Source organism: Agelaius tricolor, unplaced genomic scaffold (genome assembly GCF_023055355.1).
Source record: "Agelaius tricolor isolate 1412-34295 unplaced genomic scaffold, bAgeTri1.0.p SCAF_38, whole genome shotgun sequence".
Classification (NCBI taxonomy): Eukaryota; Metazoa; Chordata; class Aves; order Passeriformes; family Icteridae; genus Agelaius; species Agelaius tricolor.
The window spans coordinates 2673331-2690855 of NW_027269298.1; the positions used below are offsets into that span (position 1 = coordinate 2673331).

Genomic DNA, 17525 nt, shown 5'->3' on the forward strand with positions numbered 1-17525 from the left:
ACACAGCTTGTGTGATTACTCACCACTACAAACCTAAGCACGAGCTGGTTTGCAGCAGGCAGGTCTAAAGAACAGGTCCAGGCTGTAGTGAAGTTCCTGGGAGCTTTTCCACAAACAATAACGTCCTTGGATCAGCTCTGGGTTAGCTCTGGCCTCAGTGCAACCTGGGGCAAAATCACCCACATTGGTCACAGCAGGAGCCACGGCCTCAGCTCCTGGCACCCTGGAAACCACCCAAAGGGAGCCCAGTAACACTGGGAGCAGCCACTTCCTTCCAATCTGAGCCATTTTCCTCTCCCTTTCACCACCATGGGAAGCTGCTCTCCCACAAACACCTTGGACAGGTGTCTTTTCCAGTGCACTTGGCACATGCCCAGGTTCAGGCTGTTTGCAAGCAAAGGGAATGAAAGATTTGGTGAGGGAGAAGCCTGCCAAGCCCCACGCTTTTCCAGAGTTTGGACAGATGTCACATCCTGCTGATCCCAGCTGTGGAAGCCTGGCCAGGGGAGCAAGAAAGACCCACACAGATGATTCGTAACCATCAAGTGAAATTGAATCCAAATTTCTGTCTGTGCAGAGCCCTGCGGATGTTCTGCAGTCCCAAAGAAATGCCCCTGCTCATGCTGTTTCTGAAAGCTCCATGCTATCAAAAACCCTGCCTGACACGGAATCAGGTACTTGGCCAAATGGAATTTCTCATACTTTAAACTAGTTTAAAAAACCATCCAGGACACTTGGAGGCTAAGGGGTTGTTTAGAATTACACTTAATTTGTAGTCAAGGCTACATTTTTCAGGTTCCAGAGAGGTACTATTCAGAGCAGATAAGAATTTTTATACATGCACATATATGTGTTTTCTACACATATATAAACATATTATATGTATTTTCTACATAAATAGAAAAATATCAGGCAAAAATTCCCAAAGGAGGCACTGAGAAGCAAAATACAAACTTATCTCCAACATGAAAGAAACAAAAAACACCCTGCCACAAGGAATTCTATAAATAGCATTATACTGCTGATTTGCATTCTCCCATTTTATTTCATATTGTTTAAAAGACTGAAAACATTAAGCCAAAGCCATCTGGAAGAATCAGCACCAGGGATTTAACTGCATTTGTTCCCTAATATTGTTCAGGGGACTGTGCAGCTCTTCTGTGTTGTTTTACCTCCCTGAGTTTAGAGGGCAGGGCTAATTCTCCAGATTTCTGCTGCAGGATTCCAGGCTGGAGGAGAAGGGCCTTGGCTTCACTACACCAGAGGTTTTTTTTTTCATCTTTTCCTTTCTCAACTGCCACTAGAATTTTTGGAAGCCAAAACTCTTCCTGTGTTAAAGGGCCAGTGAATGACACACGTCTCCTTTGCTTCCCTCCTAAGTGAAAGCAGACTGCAACGTGTGGGTTCAGAAATAACCCACTGCTCTCCAGAGAAGTGCTTAAACACATGTTTAACTGTAACTGGGCTCTTTGGCCTTAATGAATTAAACACTTATTCTGAGTCAGGGCTTTTTGTGTGACGATATACTGAGAAAACCACCTTGCCTCAGATACCCTCTCGGTGTTAAAAATGGCTCAAACATCAGCATTTAGAGTCACAGAATCACTTGGGTTGGGAAAGACCTCCGGGATGATCGAGTCCAACCTTTGATTGATCATCACTTTGTCAATTAAATCACTTTGTCAAGTAGTAAATTTAACATCAGCATTTAGTCACATCATCACTTGGGTTGGGAAAGACCTCCAGAGTGGTCGAGTCCAACCTTTGATTGATCATCGCTTTGTCAATTAAATCATGGCACTGAGTGCCACGTCCAGTCACTCCTTGGACACCCCTGGGGATGGGGACTCTGCCACCTCCCTGGGCACCTCCAGTCTTCAATGTTTGCCCGATCCAACGTTTAGCTCCACTTTCCATGAAGAAATTCCCACTGCTGTCCAGCCTGAACCTCCAGTAGCACAGTGAGGATGACTCCCCACTCCCTGCCGGGGAGAAGATCCCGACCCCCCCCTTTACAGACTTTATTATGGATATTACAGCCATTATACAGCCATTATTATAGCCATTACTGCCGTGTGAATGGGCCTGCCCTTCTCACAGCCGCTTTTATCGCTGTACATCCAACGGGGTCAGCTACGGTCGCACCCCAACGACACCTAACCCCCTCCAGCCGAGCTCAACGGCCCCGGGGCGGCGGGAGCAGCGCCGTGGCCACCGATGCCGGTGTGTACATCCCGGGACATCCCCACACGGGAATGCCACCCCGGCAAGGATGCGGCCCGCACGGGCAGGGCGCTCCCCTCAGCGAGCGGGCAACGGCAGCGGGCGCTGGGAGGGAAGGAGAGCAAGCAACGAGAGGAGGGAAAAGAGAGAAAACAGCAAAGGGAGGGAAAAGAAGGAGGGGAAGGAAAAGGAGGGGAGGGAAGGGGCGGGCAGGACGCCACGGGGATGGGCTCCGCCCGTGCGCGCACTCGCGCCGCTCTTTTGGCTCTCGGGCCGCGCCGTAGCGCTCCCGGGAGAGAGCGGCATTGTGCGGCCTCCGGCCCGCTCCGCGCAGGCGCCGGGCCCCATTCCCCGCCTGGCGGACCCGGACCCGCCGCTGCTGCCGCCGCCGCCGCCGCGTCCCCCCCTCCCCTCCCGCGGCCGCGCTCCTCCCTCGCCGCGGAGGAGGCGGCGGCCGCCCCCCTTTTCCCCTTTTCCCCATCCCCCGGTAAGTCACCGAAAGAACCAGAGGGGCGAGGCGGCGGCGGCTCCTCTCCTTTCCTTTCCTCTCCCGTCTGCTCCTCCTCGTCTCCCGCACCGCCCGGGGCTCTCCTCCCGCTCCGCCGTTGCCCGCGCGCGCCGCCGCCTCCCCTCAGGCAGCGCGCGCGGAGCCCGCCCGCTCCCCCCCCCCCTCCCACCCCGGGCCCCTCCGCGCGCGCCCTGCCCGACCCCCCCCCCTCACCCCCCCCCACCCTCACCTTCCCCTCACCCCCTCCCCACATTTTCGGGGAGCCCCCCCACATCCCCGAGCATTCCAGAGCGAGGGAAGGGCCGCTCGGGGCAGGGGGGCTCGGTGTTATCGGTACCGCGCGGAGGGGATGCGCCCCCCGGGCATGGAGCCCAGGCGGGCCCGGCAGCGATGCTGCGGTGGTTTGGGTTTGGCAGCTGCCGAGTTGCGAGATGAGTTCCAGATGAAAAGGACTGGGGATGTGCGTTGGGAAAGTTGAATTTGTTCTCGTGGCCCTCAGATTGGCCGGGGAGTGTCCCTGAGCGGAGCTGGTCAGGGTGCAGTGCTGTGCCATGTGCTCTGGGATGAGCCTGCTGCTGCTGCTCCCTTCCAGCCTGGCTCAGTCTGGGATTCTGGGATCTCCCCACACCCAGCACAGCCGGCAGGCAACTGGTTATCTCGGGAAGGAGATGCTTGGAATGCCAGTGGATCCTGGGAGCGAACGCTCTCGTTCCCCAATGTGCTGCCAGCAGCAAAAGGAGCTGCGAGGTGGCAAATGCACTTAGCAGGCAAATCCTGACAGTGTGAGCCGGGGGTGATTCTGTTCCCGAGCTGAAATGGGGCTGAGCTGCAGTGGAGATTTGTTCGCTCTGCAGCATCAGCCCCGATTACGGAATCCTGGCACTGCACTCCATCAGGTCTTGTTACAGAAAGCGAGGCTGGAGAGGCTGATCCAAGGCTGCTGCCAGTCACGGGGGAGTCTCGGGTGGAGAACGGGGTGGTTTGGTGCTCAGACCTTTCAGCAGGGAAATGTGACACCAAAATATTCACATTCTGAGGTGAAAGGAATGTAGTCAGGTCTTGCAAATGCCAGGTTTTTTTTTTTGTGTTCATCATCATCTCATATTCTCTACTTCAATAATTTAAAATAGAAACGCCTTGGATTGTTCTTTCCATCTTCCATACAAACTCCTGTATTTACCCTGTGCTAAGTACTTGTTACAAGTGCTTTGGGATCTGTAACATGAAAACCCTGCCACACCTCAAAGCTATTGTGCTGTACTTCTGTTTGGAAAAAGCTTTCCAAGGAGTGATCAAAGGCTGTGGCTTGAGTTCTTGGTCTTGCACATAAGTAGGTCTGAAGGCCTAAAATACTGCTGTGTTGCTCAACAGATAATAAATAGAGGTTTTCATGCTGGTTTCTGGCAACCTGCACTTTGACCAATCTCACTCTTTTGCATGCTGAGAATCTTTTTGACAGCTAATGAGAGTATTTTGTTTTTCTTGCAGGTTTTCCTTTCAGCGTGGTTCTCCTCTCAGTGGCAAGAGCTGCCTTTTGAAGCAGCACATTCATTCTCCCCTTCAAGCACCCATAAGTCTCATTTGCCAGCTCCAGAACCATGGCAACAGAAGAAAAGAAGCCAGATGCAGAATCCACCAAAACACAATCTACTCCTTCCTCCTCGACCAATCAGAGCAAGGTGTGTGTGTGTGGGCCCCCAAAAAATATCCCTGTAAGAACACCTGGAATTACCTGAACACTCAGCAGCCAGACCAGAATCAGGGATTTGAATTCTCCTGTAAATTAAGATCTTTTCTATGTGGCTGCTTCTGCTGTTGTCTCATGCTGAGGATTTTATGGGAAAAGTGGATGGAGTGCAGCTCTGCTGTAGTGCTAAGTGTTCTTTTATAAGTTCTGGGGAAGTTCTGACTAGGGAAATGCTTCTTGTCATTTTGATCATGACAAAGGCTGTTTGTTTGTATCCTTGGAATGCCTGGAGGTGGCTGGACAATTGGTGAACCTCTAGTTGTGCAGTGGGGAAACAGTTATTCAGGTTCTTTGAAGCCTGGAGATGCTCAAGGGAGATGTTATTGTCTAACCATGAAGCCTTTTCAGAAGGTAAAAGTGGGATTTTAGGGGCATGGAGGAATTTGCCTGTGGTTTAATTCATGATCAGGGTGAAGATGCAAACACTTGAAAGCACTGCACACATCAATACCAAGAGTGTCACTTGGAAGTGCCAGGCACTTTGTGGTTGGGCTGTTGGATTATTCTCACTTGTTTGTTACTGGCTTGGATGGAATTTACCTCAGGGGTGATTTGGTGTTGTGCTTGGAACAGTGAGGCCCTGACTGAAAGGGTGTTTGGTTTTTTCTGAATTTTTTCTGAATGGGAATGTAAATGTGATTTAATGCTGGAATCTGTTATGGTGAACATTCATCCACATGGTCCATTCCCCTGTGCTGATCAGAGCTGCTCACTGAGATACTCAATTTGGAATTTAACTCATTCATGGATATTTTTCTTACAGCCTGCCCCAGTAAAGCCAAACTATGCTCTCAAGTTCACGTTAGCAGGACACACAAAGGCAGTGTCATCAGTCAAGTTTAGTCCCAATGGAGAGTGGCTTGCCAGCTCCTGTAAGTATTGCTTGCTTTTGTCTCATTTCAAACACAAATGTTGCCCTTGTCTGAGCCTCCATCAGGGATGCCATGTCATGACATGGTTTTTCTTGAAAGAGTGATACCAAAGCTGTCACTCTTTAAGATTATTTGATTGAAGTTCTGTTACTTTGAGCACTGGGTCCTTGCATTACCAGGACAGCCCACACCAGTTCAGCTTTCCTGACTGAGCAAATGGCCAAAACCAGCACTGTGCAGAGGAAACCCTTGTGCTTTTCTGTATCACTAGATGTGAACATTTAAAATTAAATTTTGTGCACAGTATCTGCAGGCAAAGCTTTCCTGTGGGAAATAAAGAAGGTGCTGCAGAGTTGGATGCACATGCTCTGTCCTGTGTGCCTGTGGTGCTTGGCAGTCAGAGGCTCTGATTGCCCCAGTGAAGTGCAGAAGGTTGTTATAAATAGTGTTTCACTGCTTGCTCTCTTAAGTGATAGAACAAGTCTCCTTTCTGTCAGCTTTGGTATTTCCTGAGGGTTTCTTTGGTGTTCAGCACTGCTTGACAGCTTTGCCCTGAAAGTGTGCTTCTGTGACTGTCAGTGATCCAGAGAGAATCCATGTGTGAGGAAAGGGCAGTTGGAAATGTTGAATATGACAGTGAGGGTCACTGGAACATCTTCCAGACATGGGAATGCCTTGGGGCTTTGACTTAACTGCAAACAACCTCAATAAAACCAGTGCACTGTGCCATATAAATCATTCTTACAGTGTCCCCATCAGAGTCCCCTCCCCTTCCCCCTGAAAATGTTTGCCAAACTCTATATCTGGCAAATAGCAACTTTTTTCTCTGGCTTGCTTTGCAAGTTACCATGGATAATATGTTTGGGTTTCTGCAGGCATCCATTCAGTCCAGCTTGTGGTGTAATTATTGTTCTTTTTGGGGCACAAGCCTTTCAAGCATTCCCGTGAACCAGCACTACTTTTACCACTGGCAATCTAAAACAAAAGTAGAAACCCAAGTTGTCAGGAGAGAAACTAAAGCTGCTGGAGTGTCTCTGCATTCCAGGCAGCTTATGTAACCTCAGCTGCTGCAGAGTGCTGAGTAGGAAGCTGTTCTTCACCAACTCAAAATCACCTTCTTCCCTGAGGTCTGCCTGGGGAGGCAGAACTGCCCAGAGTCACAGTTAACTTATTTCCTTTCATCTGCAGGGGACAGCTCTGCTAGTGCTGTTAATTAACCTCTGAACTGGCACATTCTTTTCCAGCTGCTGACAAACTCATTAAAATTTGGGGAGCCTATGATGGCAAGTTTGAAAAAACAATATCTGGTCATAAGCTGGTAAGTATCAGGTGATTACTGTGGGAATTTACCTGGGAAGAATTTTGCTTTCTTTTCCTCATTCAGAAATTTCCATTCTTGGTTAGTTCTACCTATAACCAAGAATTTCCATTCTTGCTCAGTTCTGCCTATGTAGAAGGTTTGTTCTTCAGTCTTGCTTGGTAGTTTTTTTGTTTATATAGTCCTGGAATTACTGGATTAATATTGGGGCAGGTTGGAAATATGGGTGGGGAGTGCAGGCTGCATTCCCAGTGCCCAGCCAGCTTCTTGTGTCCCTGAATTGCAGGAGAAGCCACCTCAGACACAGAACAGAGCATTCCTGGGTGAAAATCCCTGTGAATTCCAACACTGTGTCCTGTTCCATCTCTCCTTTGTATAAGGAACAAAACACTTGCCTTTTAAGGAGATTGAATTTTTCTTGTGGCTTTGCCTACATAAACACAACACTTACTCATTCTGCAAAGTTCTTAAGAAAACACAAAACTTCCAAGCTCTTCGGTTTTCCTTTTTTTTTTTTTTTTAAGTTTTTACATGCTGAAGTTTCATGAGCAAAAATGAAGATTTATCAAAAGAAAAACCACTGGAATCTTCTCCAGCCTCTGGGGACTTGGACTGTAAACAGCAGCCATTTGTCATGAAGAAAAGCCATTTACTCAGATTAATTTATGAGCATTCTATTTAAGAATTCCAATAAAGGGTTTTGGTGGCCACAGTAAGAACTGTGTGAGGGAGCTACTGATGTTCTCAGAGTAGGTGGCTCATCTTAAAATTAACTTGTGCCAGAGGAGCTCTTAACCCAGCAAAGTCACTGAATTCCTGACTCTCAGTGCTGAATTTTCATTCAAGCTTCAGCTGGGAATGTAATCTGCAGTCTGTGTTTTCCACTTTTCTGTGTGGCTAAACAAACAGAGCTGAGAAGAGAATTGTTTTCCTTTGTTTTAGGGGATCTCTGATGTTGCTTGGTCATCAGATTCCAACCTCCTTGTCTCTGCCTCTGATGACAAAACTCTCAAAATATGGGATGTAAGCTCGGTAAGGGCAGGAGTTATTATTTATTTACCTTCATTTTTCTCCAAGATTGGCTTCTTCACTTGTGTTCCTGCTTGTCACAAGCTGCTGGATGGGCTGTGAGGATGAATGGATTGTGCTGTCTGCTCTTGGAAAGAGTGGGATGCTTGTGGGTACCACGAGGAGCCTGTTATGCTCTGAGAGAGCACTAAAGCCTGATGATGGAGATAGAACCACAGCAAAATCCTCTCAGATGAAACCTTTTTGTAACTTCTTATTTCTGCTTTTTCCCCCCCATTCTCTCGTGACAGAGAGAACTGGATAATTTGGTTGAGTTTTGATTAGAAATATTAAAAGGTTTGGATCCCCCTGAGCTGCATAAAGAGTTTGCACCTCATCTGCAATCATTATGATTGTTTTATATATTTTTTTCTGTCCTGTTTTGTTGTAGCTGGCCCTCTGCCCATCTAAATCTGGGGTTAGAGATGTTTCTTTCTGTGCTGCACAGTCATTAACCTTAATGTGCTCTCTCTGGGTGCTTTTATGGTGCTGGGTGATGCTGTGTATTTAACTCTGCTGAATTTTATTTCAGGGTAAGTGCTTAAAGACATTGAAAGGGCACAGTAACTATGTTTTCTGCTGCAATTTCAACCCTCAGTCAAACCTCATCGTTTCTGGCTCAGTGAGTGGTTTTTAATTTTTTTTTCCTTTGTGGGAAGCAAGTACTGCACACTCTGTCACTTGTCACTAAAGGGACAGACAGGTTCTTTAGGGATCCTTGGCAGAATGATGATGGTATTAAATCATAGTTACAACTACAGCTTTATTTTCTTAACAGATTATTATGATTAGTGTAGCACACTAATTTATGATTAGAATGGCACAGATTTCTGCTGGCAGGATTGATGTAGTACAATTTATAATTAGTGAATACAGAATTTCTAGTACAATTTATGGTTTCTAATCACCTGGATTCTGACTTACCTAAAGGATGACTTCTAATCACCTCTCCCTCTGCAGATTGGGTCAGATCATGGTTTGAAAACAATATTAAATAAAAGAATACAAATCACACAGCCCATTTTAATTGTGTTTTCCCTCACAAACACAGCTTGTGGTCAGGTGAGCTGTGCATTGCCCCTGCTGTGTTTGCTTGGAGAAAAGCCCTTAATCCATCCTCAGTGTCCTACATGGGTGGGAGTGGAATGGGAATGTAAATGTGATTTAATGCTGGAATCTGTTATGGTGAACACTCCCATGGTCCATTCCCCTGTGGGGACATGGACACAAGGAATTCAGGGAGCTGTTCCCACCCTGTTGGGTGTGTCCTGGCCTTTCTGACCCAGCTGGGCTGAGGTTGATGCTGTAGCCAGGCTGTGCCTCAGTCAGGTGCTTGACTAAACCCCCTGGTGCCTCTCTTGCCTCTGCAGTTTGATGAAAGTGTGAGGATATGGGATGTGAAAACAGGGAAGTGCCTCAAGACGTTGCCTGCTCACTCTGACCCAGTTTCAGCTGTAAGTCCCTCCTGCTCAGTAAAAATCACAAAAATGTTTGTTTTGTTAGCAGAGCTCCTCTCCTGCCCTGTGCAGGGGTGACTTTGTGCTGTTACCAAGCCCTTACACAGCAGCCAGGCTGGGCTGTGGTTGTTGCCAGGAGCTATTGCTCAGTGGGAATGACATGAGTGGTGTTTTCTCTAAGATCAGGGTGGATTTTGGTCCTGGCTGTAAATGTGGGTAGTGCAGAGGTGTGCCAGGCATGCCTGAGTGTCATTCTGGGACACTGGTTTGTGGCACTTGATGCTCAAAGAATAATCTGTATTTCTTTTGTTTTGTGTTGTTCCAAGTCGTTATTGAAGGTGTTCCACAGAACGCTCCTGTTTTAAATCTCAGTAATTTCATAGGAGAAATGAGCTTGGAATACAGCAATATCCATTGGAATTAAGGAAAACCAGAAGCTGTTCAACTCTTCATGTCATTGAAATGAAAATCACTGAAAAAAATCTGAGCCTCAGATATGTTGAACTGTGGCTGTTCTAACATGGTTGTTCTGCCATGTGTAAAAGATATTTCTTTTAAAGAAAGATATTGTTCTGCCATGTGTAAAAGATATTTCTTTTACACATGGCACACACTTACAAATGTCTTTTAATAGTAATAATTCTAAACAATTATTCTTTAGCTATAAAAGAATAAAATATATAAAAATATATATTTTCTGCCATAAAATAGCAGAAAATTCACCTTAAACCATATGAGTGGCTACAAAAGAGGTTTTATTCCATGCCCTTAAAATAATCAGGTTCTGCCTGCGTGTTTTATTCTGCTGATGTGTTCCATGTCAGAAATGGAAAATAAGGAACTTGAACATTTGATCTTTTTGAACATAAAGTTGTTAGTTTTAAAAAGTTATTAGTTATTAATAAAATTATTCATGATTAGTTTTTAGTTGTTAGTTCTAATAATTAGTATTAATAATATTACAGGTGCATTTTAATCGTGATGGATCCCTGATAGTGTCAAGTAGCTATGATGGACTCTGGTAAGTTGTCTGCATCATTCTTGGAACCTTTTGCATTTTAAAAATACTTTAAAAACCCAAAACTTTGTATTTGTAATGTTAAAATTGTAATAAAAGACTTCAAGCCCAATAATAATTTTTTTTGTGTGGGTTTTTAACAGTCGTATCTGGGATACAGCATCAGGCCAGTGCTTGAAAACACTGATTGGTAAGTAGAAATATTTCTTGTCTGGGCTGTATTTTTCACAGAGATTTTCTGTGTTTTAGTGAAACTGTTAAAAACAAATGAATGTCAGAAGAAACCCTCTGTCAGTCAGTGAGACAACACAGCTGTGCACTTTGTAACACTGCTTTTCATTTTGCTGTAGATGATGATAACCCTCCTGTGTCTTTTGTGAAATTCTCACCAAATGGCAAATACATATTAGCTGCAACTTTGGACAAGTAAGTATGAAAAAAAAAAAGGAGAATAACACACAGATTTGAAATATTTGAAATTTGGAGTATCAGATGATGCTTTAATTTGCTTTTTGGCTGCTCTAGTAATGATAATACATGATTCATATATAGTGTTTTCTGTGGAGGAGAATATGAATGGCATGGCAGTAAAATTGGTATTTTGGGGTTAACTAACCCTGCATTCCAAAGCCAGGTTAAAATGATCCATGTAGACTTTTGGAACTCTGGTATGGAGAAACATTTTTCAGCTGCTAGGAACTTTTCAGATTTAAAAAAAAAAAACCCACCAAGAACTAAAATCTTTGGTTTTGTTTTCCAGCACTCTTAAACTTTGGGACTACAGCAAAGGAAAGGTAATTCTTTCTATTTATGTAGACTTTACTAAGCTTTTAGGAAAATTGGATTTTACATGTGATTTTTAAACAGTACCTCTTTAGTGGAGAGGATCAACTTTTAGCAGAGCCTCTTGCAACAGGACAAGGGGTAATGGTTTTAAACTAAAAGAGGATTCAGGTTAGAAAGTTTCCTGTTAGGGAAAGTGGAAGTGTCCAAGGCCAGGTTGGAGGGGCTTGGAGCACCCTGGGATAGTGGAAGGTGTCCCTGCTCATGTCAGACCTTTAAAGGTCCCTTCAAACTCAAACTGTTCTGTGATTCTGACTAAAAATGTCTTTGAAAAGAAAAAAAAATGAAAATACTTTCCTTCTGCATAGCCCTGAGACATTAAGTACAGTAATATTTCTGCATTTTTCTCTTCATCAACAATAAATTGCCTTTGATCTCTTTCACTGTTGTAATGGGACAAATTTAGGGCTTGTTTTGGATTTTAGAGGGGAGCTGCACTCTGCATCCTCCAGATCCCCCTTTTTGGCAGGGTGAGAACCACAGGCTGATGTGTTTAGTCTTTTTTTCCTAGAGAGTTTGTCCTTGACTGAGAAAACTCTCCCAGCTGCATTAATGTCCTGTGGCTCTTCCCTTCCAGTGCCTGAAGACCTACACAGGACACAAAAATGAGAAGTACTGCATATTTGCCAATTTCTCTGTCACTGGTGGAAAGGTTGGTGTTCTGATTATTTATTATTACCTGTGTGCAGTTTTACTGCTCCTCTCCAGAGATAAAAGAGGATTTTGGGGCTGAAAACCTCCTTTGGTGGGTGCTGCTTTCTGTGTCTCTGGGTGGGCTCACTGTCAGGTTTTCTGAATTTTCCTCCTTCTCCCTTTCACATGAGAACAGTGAAATGTTTACTGAGGAATAGCACTTGGATATGGATCAGAAAGATTCAGGTAACTTTGTTTTCTCTCTGCCCCTGCAGTGGATTGTGTCTGGCTCAGAAGACAACCTGGTTTATATCTGGAACCTTCAGACAAAAGAGATTGTACAGAAACTACAAGGACACACAGGTGAGGGAGGGGATTCTGGTTTTATTGATAAAATATCCCTCATATCATCAATGCTTAGCCTGAGCATTTTCTATCTTATATCAATTTTTACTCTCAGACCCATAAATTCTTGACTGGCTGAAGCTTAATTGAACCCTGGGAGTTTTGCTCCTTTTTATGGCATTGAAAATGTTCTATTCCCACCTGTGAAGAACTTTGACATCAACTTGCAAAAGAGATTTGCTTGAGCACAGAACTGGTCAGGATATTTAAATGTCTCATAAATTACTGACTGTGAAAGGTCTGTTAACACCTTCCAGAGCTGCAGCTCCCAAGGATGAGGATTGATGTGGGCTGGAAATGTCTTGAACCATGAGGTGTCACCTGCTGGGTACCTCAGTCTGAGTCCTGTAAAAGAGCAGAGTTTATGTGAAATCTCAGCATGCTCAGCCCTTTCCTTTGGGCTGGATCCCAGTGATTTTTTAGGGCTGGATCTCAGTGCTTTTTTAGGGCTGGATCCCAGTGATTTTTAGGGCTGGATCCCAGTGATTTTTTAGGGCTGGATCCCAGTGTATTTTGGGTGGATCCCAGTGATTTTTTGGGGGCTGGATCCCAGTGATTTTTTGGGGGCTGGATCCCAGTGATTTTTTAGGGCTGGATCCCAGTGATTTTTAGGGCTGGATCCCAGTGATTTTTTAGGGCTGGACCCCAGTGTATTTTGGGTGGATCCCAGTGATTTTTTAGGGCTGGATCCCAGTGATTTTTTAGGGCTGGACCCCAGTGATTTTTGGGGGCTGGACCCCAGTGATTTTTGGGGGCTGGACCCCAGTGATTTTTTAGGGGCTGGACCCCAGTGATTTTTTAGGGGCTGGACCCCAGTGATTTTTTAGGGGCTGGACCCCAGTGATTTTTTGGGGCTGGATCTCAGTGATTTTTTGGGGCTGGATCCCAGTGATTTTTGGGGCTGGATCCCAGTGATTTGCAGTGTAAGGAAGGCAGTGGCAGCAGATTCTCATTTTCAGGCTCTGGAGATGAAATGTTACCTAAGAACTGCCCGGGATGTTGGAAATGCCCTCCATGACAAAAAAACTGAGCTGGGTTTTGATTCAGCTGTGTCTGAGATGATCTGATAGAACTGGAATTTGGAGAGTTCACACCTTTTGAAACCTGTCAGACACTTTCCTACTGCCCTCAATTCTTTCCTGCTTGTATTTCCTTTCACAGAGTAGCAAAAGTTGTGAGATATTTACAAATAACCCATTTAATTCTGCTACGAGGAAATAAGAACTTCATAAAACACAGTTGCTAATGTTCAGAACTGCCTGCTCTGAACCAGATTGAAATAATTGCATTTTTCTATCTTTTCTTTTTGCTCAGATGTTGTCATCTCCACAGCTTGTCACCCAACAGAAAACATCATCGCATCAGCGGCGCTAGAAAACGACAAAACGATTAAACTGTGGAAGAGTGACTGTTAAACGTTCCAGGATTGCTTTAGAGACTGTCAGGAAAAACAAAAACAATAAAACATGTTTTTAAAAAAAATTATTAAAAAATAAAAACACCCATAAATCCAGTTTGGCAGGAAACCTGAAGAATATTTGATCAAGTGGTTTCTGGTAGTCTTGGCCCAAAGAAAACATCTTTGCTAGAGCTGGGCAACGTGGTGGAAAAAAAAAAAAAAAAAGATGCAGTGTCTCCTTTTCTTGCCTGATGTTTTGGCAGACAAATGGATGATTCTGATGTCGGGTCAGAAGTCTTGGACACCCCAAAGATGCTGTATTTTCTGATGGCATTGCTTCTGGGCACTGTTGCTGCTTAAGGAAGAGCTGCCAGTCTACTTTGTACCAGTAAGTTAAGTCACAGGCCTAGAGATGTGTGGAATTTTTTTTAAATATGTCTATTTTTTTTTTTTTAATTTTTTAATTTTTTTTTTCTCCAGAATGTAGTTTCTAGTCTCTTGGGAAATTTCTGTATTGTTTTAAATAGGAGTACTGCATTTTTAAGGGTGCTTCATTTTAAAACACTCAGCTCAAACTTTGTGACCAAATAAAACCATGCAGTTCCAGATTTCCCTCTTCCTGCCCCTGATTTGACTCCTGTGGTGGAATCTCTTCCCTTCTGTATAGTTGCTTACCTCTTGTTATGTGTGTTTAATAGATGCTGTTCTAGAGCAAAGTTACAGTTCTTCTGTTAACCATTAAAATGAATCCTGCTTGTAGTTGTTCTCAGTATATTTTATTTTCTTTTTTTTATTTTATTTTGCCTCTTCTGGTTCTAAAGCCAACTCACAGAACACTGTAAAGTTATTTCAATGTAAAAAGAAACAAACCCAGACTTTTTGTATCTTGGCAATCCATGGTATGAAGCTGTATTGCAAATGGCATGACTCTGTATCTATCTCAGCATTGGTATTTCTTTCCCTTTTTGTCATATCCATGTGGTATTTACACATCCAGACAAAATACCATGTGCCATAATAAAAAGGTGGGATTTTATGTGTATGTTTGTGGTTAAGAGTGTGCTCATGTGTCTGTGCCCATGGAAGCTTCTCTTAAAAACCGTTTTTAAGGGGAGATGTTTTCTGTAGAAACTCCAGTGAGGGAGGATGAGGAGCAGCAGCGTGGAGAGAAAAAGAGGAGCAACCACAAGTCCAAATTGATTTAATGAAGGGAAAAGGATTGAGCTGCAGGTGTCCTCAGCAGAGACAACATTGCTACAACCCCTCACAGAGCTTGAGCTGAGGGAGGAAATGATTCCTGCAGGATGGGCAGGGATCCAGGATTTACCTTGTGCTGGATAACAAATGCAGGGATCCACAAGTTTTACTGCACCCAAAGGGTTCTGCTGCAAAGGGATGTTTTGCTCCTGGTGAAGCAAAACATTTTTTTTTTGTATTTACTTCATGTGCTTGGTAATAACAGAAAATCAAATTACAGCCCAGACCTCTGGAGTGCTGCTCTGAGGCTGCCTTGCTTTGAAACCCTTGGAGAGAAAGAGCTGCAAGACATGAGGCATAGGTTTTCTTTTTAAAATATAAAAATAGAGTTCATGTTGGGCTGCTAAAATGGCTATTAATAATATCCCTGCCTTTGGAGGTTTTTCATTACCCCCAGGAAGGGACACTGTGTCTAGACTTGGTGTCACTGCTAAAATGATCAACTCATGGGTTTTTTTCAGCCTTATTTCTTGAAGGCCAGTCCAGCTCTTCAATGCAAGATGTGGCTGTGCTGCTTTACAGCATGGAGGAGGTGGAATTTTACTCCAGCAAAGCATTTTAATGTTGATTCAGAAATATTTCCTGGCACAGTGCTTCTCATGTCCCTGTGTATGAGTGGCTCTGCCTGCCCAGCTGTGCTGCCACACTGAGCTGGGGAGGAGGGAGATGAATTTTCTGCTGAAATCTCATGAACAGGGATAGAAAAGCCCCTAATGTAAAGGATCTGCTGTAAAGCTGCTCTTCATAAAGGTCGTGTTTAAATCCTTAATATCCCACCTGGGATTAATGCTGGGGCCTGTTGGCATGAGCTCTACTTCCCTCTAATTCTGTGCAGCCTGGCATGGCTGTGGTGGTTGGAGGGCCAGGATTAGCTCGAGCACAGCTCTGGAAATGAGGATTGTGTGCTGGCTGCAGCCGGGGAGGTGTAACTTGATTTTAGGTACGGGCTGAGCCTGGCTGGGGTGTGTTACAGCACCCTGAGAGAGGCTGAGTTACTGCTGTGAGCTCCTCTCTGCCGCACCGGAGGGAAAAGGCGAGCTGGGGACTAAACCAGAGCCTGTCGCACTTTCCTTAGGGTCTCCCGGAAAGAAAACAAGGCGGGGGGGAAATACGAAAAAACATGGTTAGATGCCACGAAGTAGGTGGCAGTGCCTTAACCGTATGTGTGTTGTACAGGCCACTAGGGCCTCTTCCATCCTTATCAAGGGGAGTGCTAACCTTCTCTCCTTTCATACAACACGGCTCCCAGGATGCGCCCGATGCTATATAAACCTCCAGCAGGCTCTATCTATACAGAACAGGGTGAGCCCATCTTTGTACTCTTTTCTCTCTCAATTTGACATTTCTTTCTATTCCCCATAAAAAGTCTTTTACTCTGCGCCCAAATTTACCCTAAAACTCACAAAAATCTCGGTAAAATGGCTAAACCGCGCACTTTTCACTACCTTTTAATATATTCATCACGTCCAGCCAATCAGCGTGCAGAAGGCGGAGCTTTTCCGCCTGTCCCGTGACGCGCGGGGCGTGGTTTCGCATTGGCCTCGCTGATGGAGGGGGGCGCGCCCGGAGGTCGCAGGTTCGAGTCCCGCCCCCGGCGGCGATGCCGCGGGGATGAGCCTCACCCCAGGATTGCGCTTTCCCGCGTAACCTGCGCAGGGTTTGAGCTTTCTCGAGGAGTATCCCTCGTGTTTGAGCCTTCCCTCCGGGTATCCCGCGGGTTTGGGCTTTCTCGAAGAGTATCCCGTGGGTTTGGGCTTTCTCGACGAGTATCCCGCGGGTTTCAGCTTTCTCTGAATATCTCGGGTGTCCCGCGGGTGTGAGCGGCACCGCGGGATGTGCTGCTGGCATCTCCCGCAGCCGGAGCAGCCGTGCAGGAAGGAGCCCGTTCCCGAAGCGTTCCCGCTGCCCCGGAGCTCATAAATCGCTCCGAGTTCCGCCAGCGCTGCTGACGAGTTACGAGTTACACATAGGAGAGCAGTGGAAAAGGTTGTGTGGGGTTTTCCCCTTTTCTTAAGGCTTTTCTCTTCGGTATCCCAAGGGAATCAATCAAACCAGACGAACAATTCTCTAAATAATCACTGCAACACCTCGGGGAGCTGCGGTTCCCAGCGGGGTGACTCCCCCCGCATCCCGCTGCAGGTGCCACCGCTGCCGCCTCAAGGCATCGCTCCATCCCCCGACCCCTGCGACTCTCGCGGACCTTCCCGCTGTGCTCCCGGTGGGAAGGACCAGCGGAGGAGCCGCTTTTCCGGATGAGGCTGCGGATCCAGGTGCAGCGCCCAGGGGTTTGCGCAGCCCCGCCAGCTGTGCACAGCTGCTGCATCACAGACTCACAGAACGGCTTGGGGTGGAAGGGACCTTACAGCTCACCCCATTCCCACCCCTGACAAGGGCAGGGACACCTTCCACTCTCCCAGGTTGCTCCAAGCCTGGCCTTGGACACTTCCAGGGATGCTGCATCGCTGCCACAGAGCCCAGTCTGCTCCTGGCTGCCCCTTCCAGATAACTGATGAGTTTATTAGGGGATTAAAAGTTAGTTTCCCGTCCTTATTGAATGCTCTGATTTATGCACGCGTTTAAATCAATCCCATTTCCTGCCTTTTATCCCTTCTCCCCCAGGCTTTCAGGCTTTACTGTCTCAGACATTTGTTACAATCACATTGTTTTGAGGCAAGTGAGACACCCTGGGTGGTTTAAGGGATTTAAATCCATGAGCTGCATTTCTTGGGCACTTCTCCCAGGTGCCAACTGCCCCTCCTGAGCTGTAGATGCCCCTC

General features: G+C 45.8%; 1 protein-coding gene and 1 non-coding gene across 2 annotated transcripts; one reads left to right on the forward strand and one right to left on the reverse strand.

The window, feature by feature from the left end:
• The first annotated feature begins 2472 nt into the window (after positions 1–2472).
• WDR5 (WD repeat domain 5) lies at positions 2473–14533 on the forward strand. The gene is made up of 14 exons (XM_071454217.1): positions 2473–2710; positions 4220–4410; positions 5242–5350; positions 6595–6668; positions 7611–7700; positions 8269–8358; positions 9107–9190; positions 10159–10214; positions 10355–10401; positions 10562–10637; positions 10972–11005; positions 11632–11706; positions 11963–12050; positions 13407–14533. The coding sequence occupies exons 2-14, from the start codon at positions 4330–4332 to the stop codon at positions 13505–13507; spliced, it is 1005 nt and encodes a 334-aa protein (XP_071310318.1). The 5' UTR covers positions 2473–2710; positions 4220–4329; the 3' UTR covers positions 13508–14533.
• A 1327-nt stretch (positions 14534–15860) lies between these two features.
• On the reverse strand, positions 15861–15988 carry LOC139603471 (U6atac minor spliceosomal RNA). Its single transcript, XR_011683685.1, has one exon. It is a non-coding gene; the product is annotated as a U6atac minor spliceosomal RNA (small nuclear RNA).
• Between the last annotated feature and the right edge of the window lie 1537 nt (positions 15989–17525).

Coding starts and splice junctions, on each gene's coding strand:
- WDR5 (XM_071454217.1), top strand. CDS start 4,330: ATGGCAACAGAAGAAAAGAAGCCAGATGCAGAATCCACCAAAACACAA. Junction 9,191..10,158: donor ACTCTGACCCAGTTTCAGCT/GTAAGTCCCTCC, acceptor ATAATATTACAG/GTGCATTTTAATCGTGATGG. Junction 10,215..10,354: donor AGTAGCTATGATGGACTCTG/GTAAGTTGTCTG, acceptor GGTTTTTAACAG/TCGTATCTGGGATACAGCAT.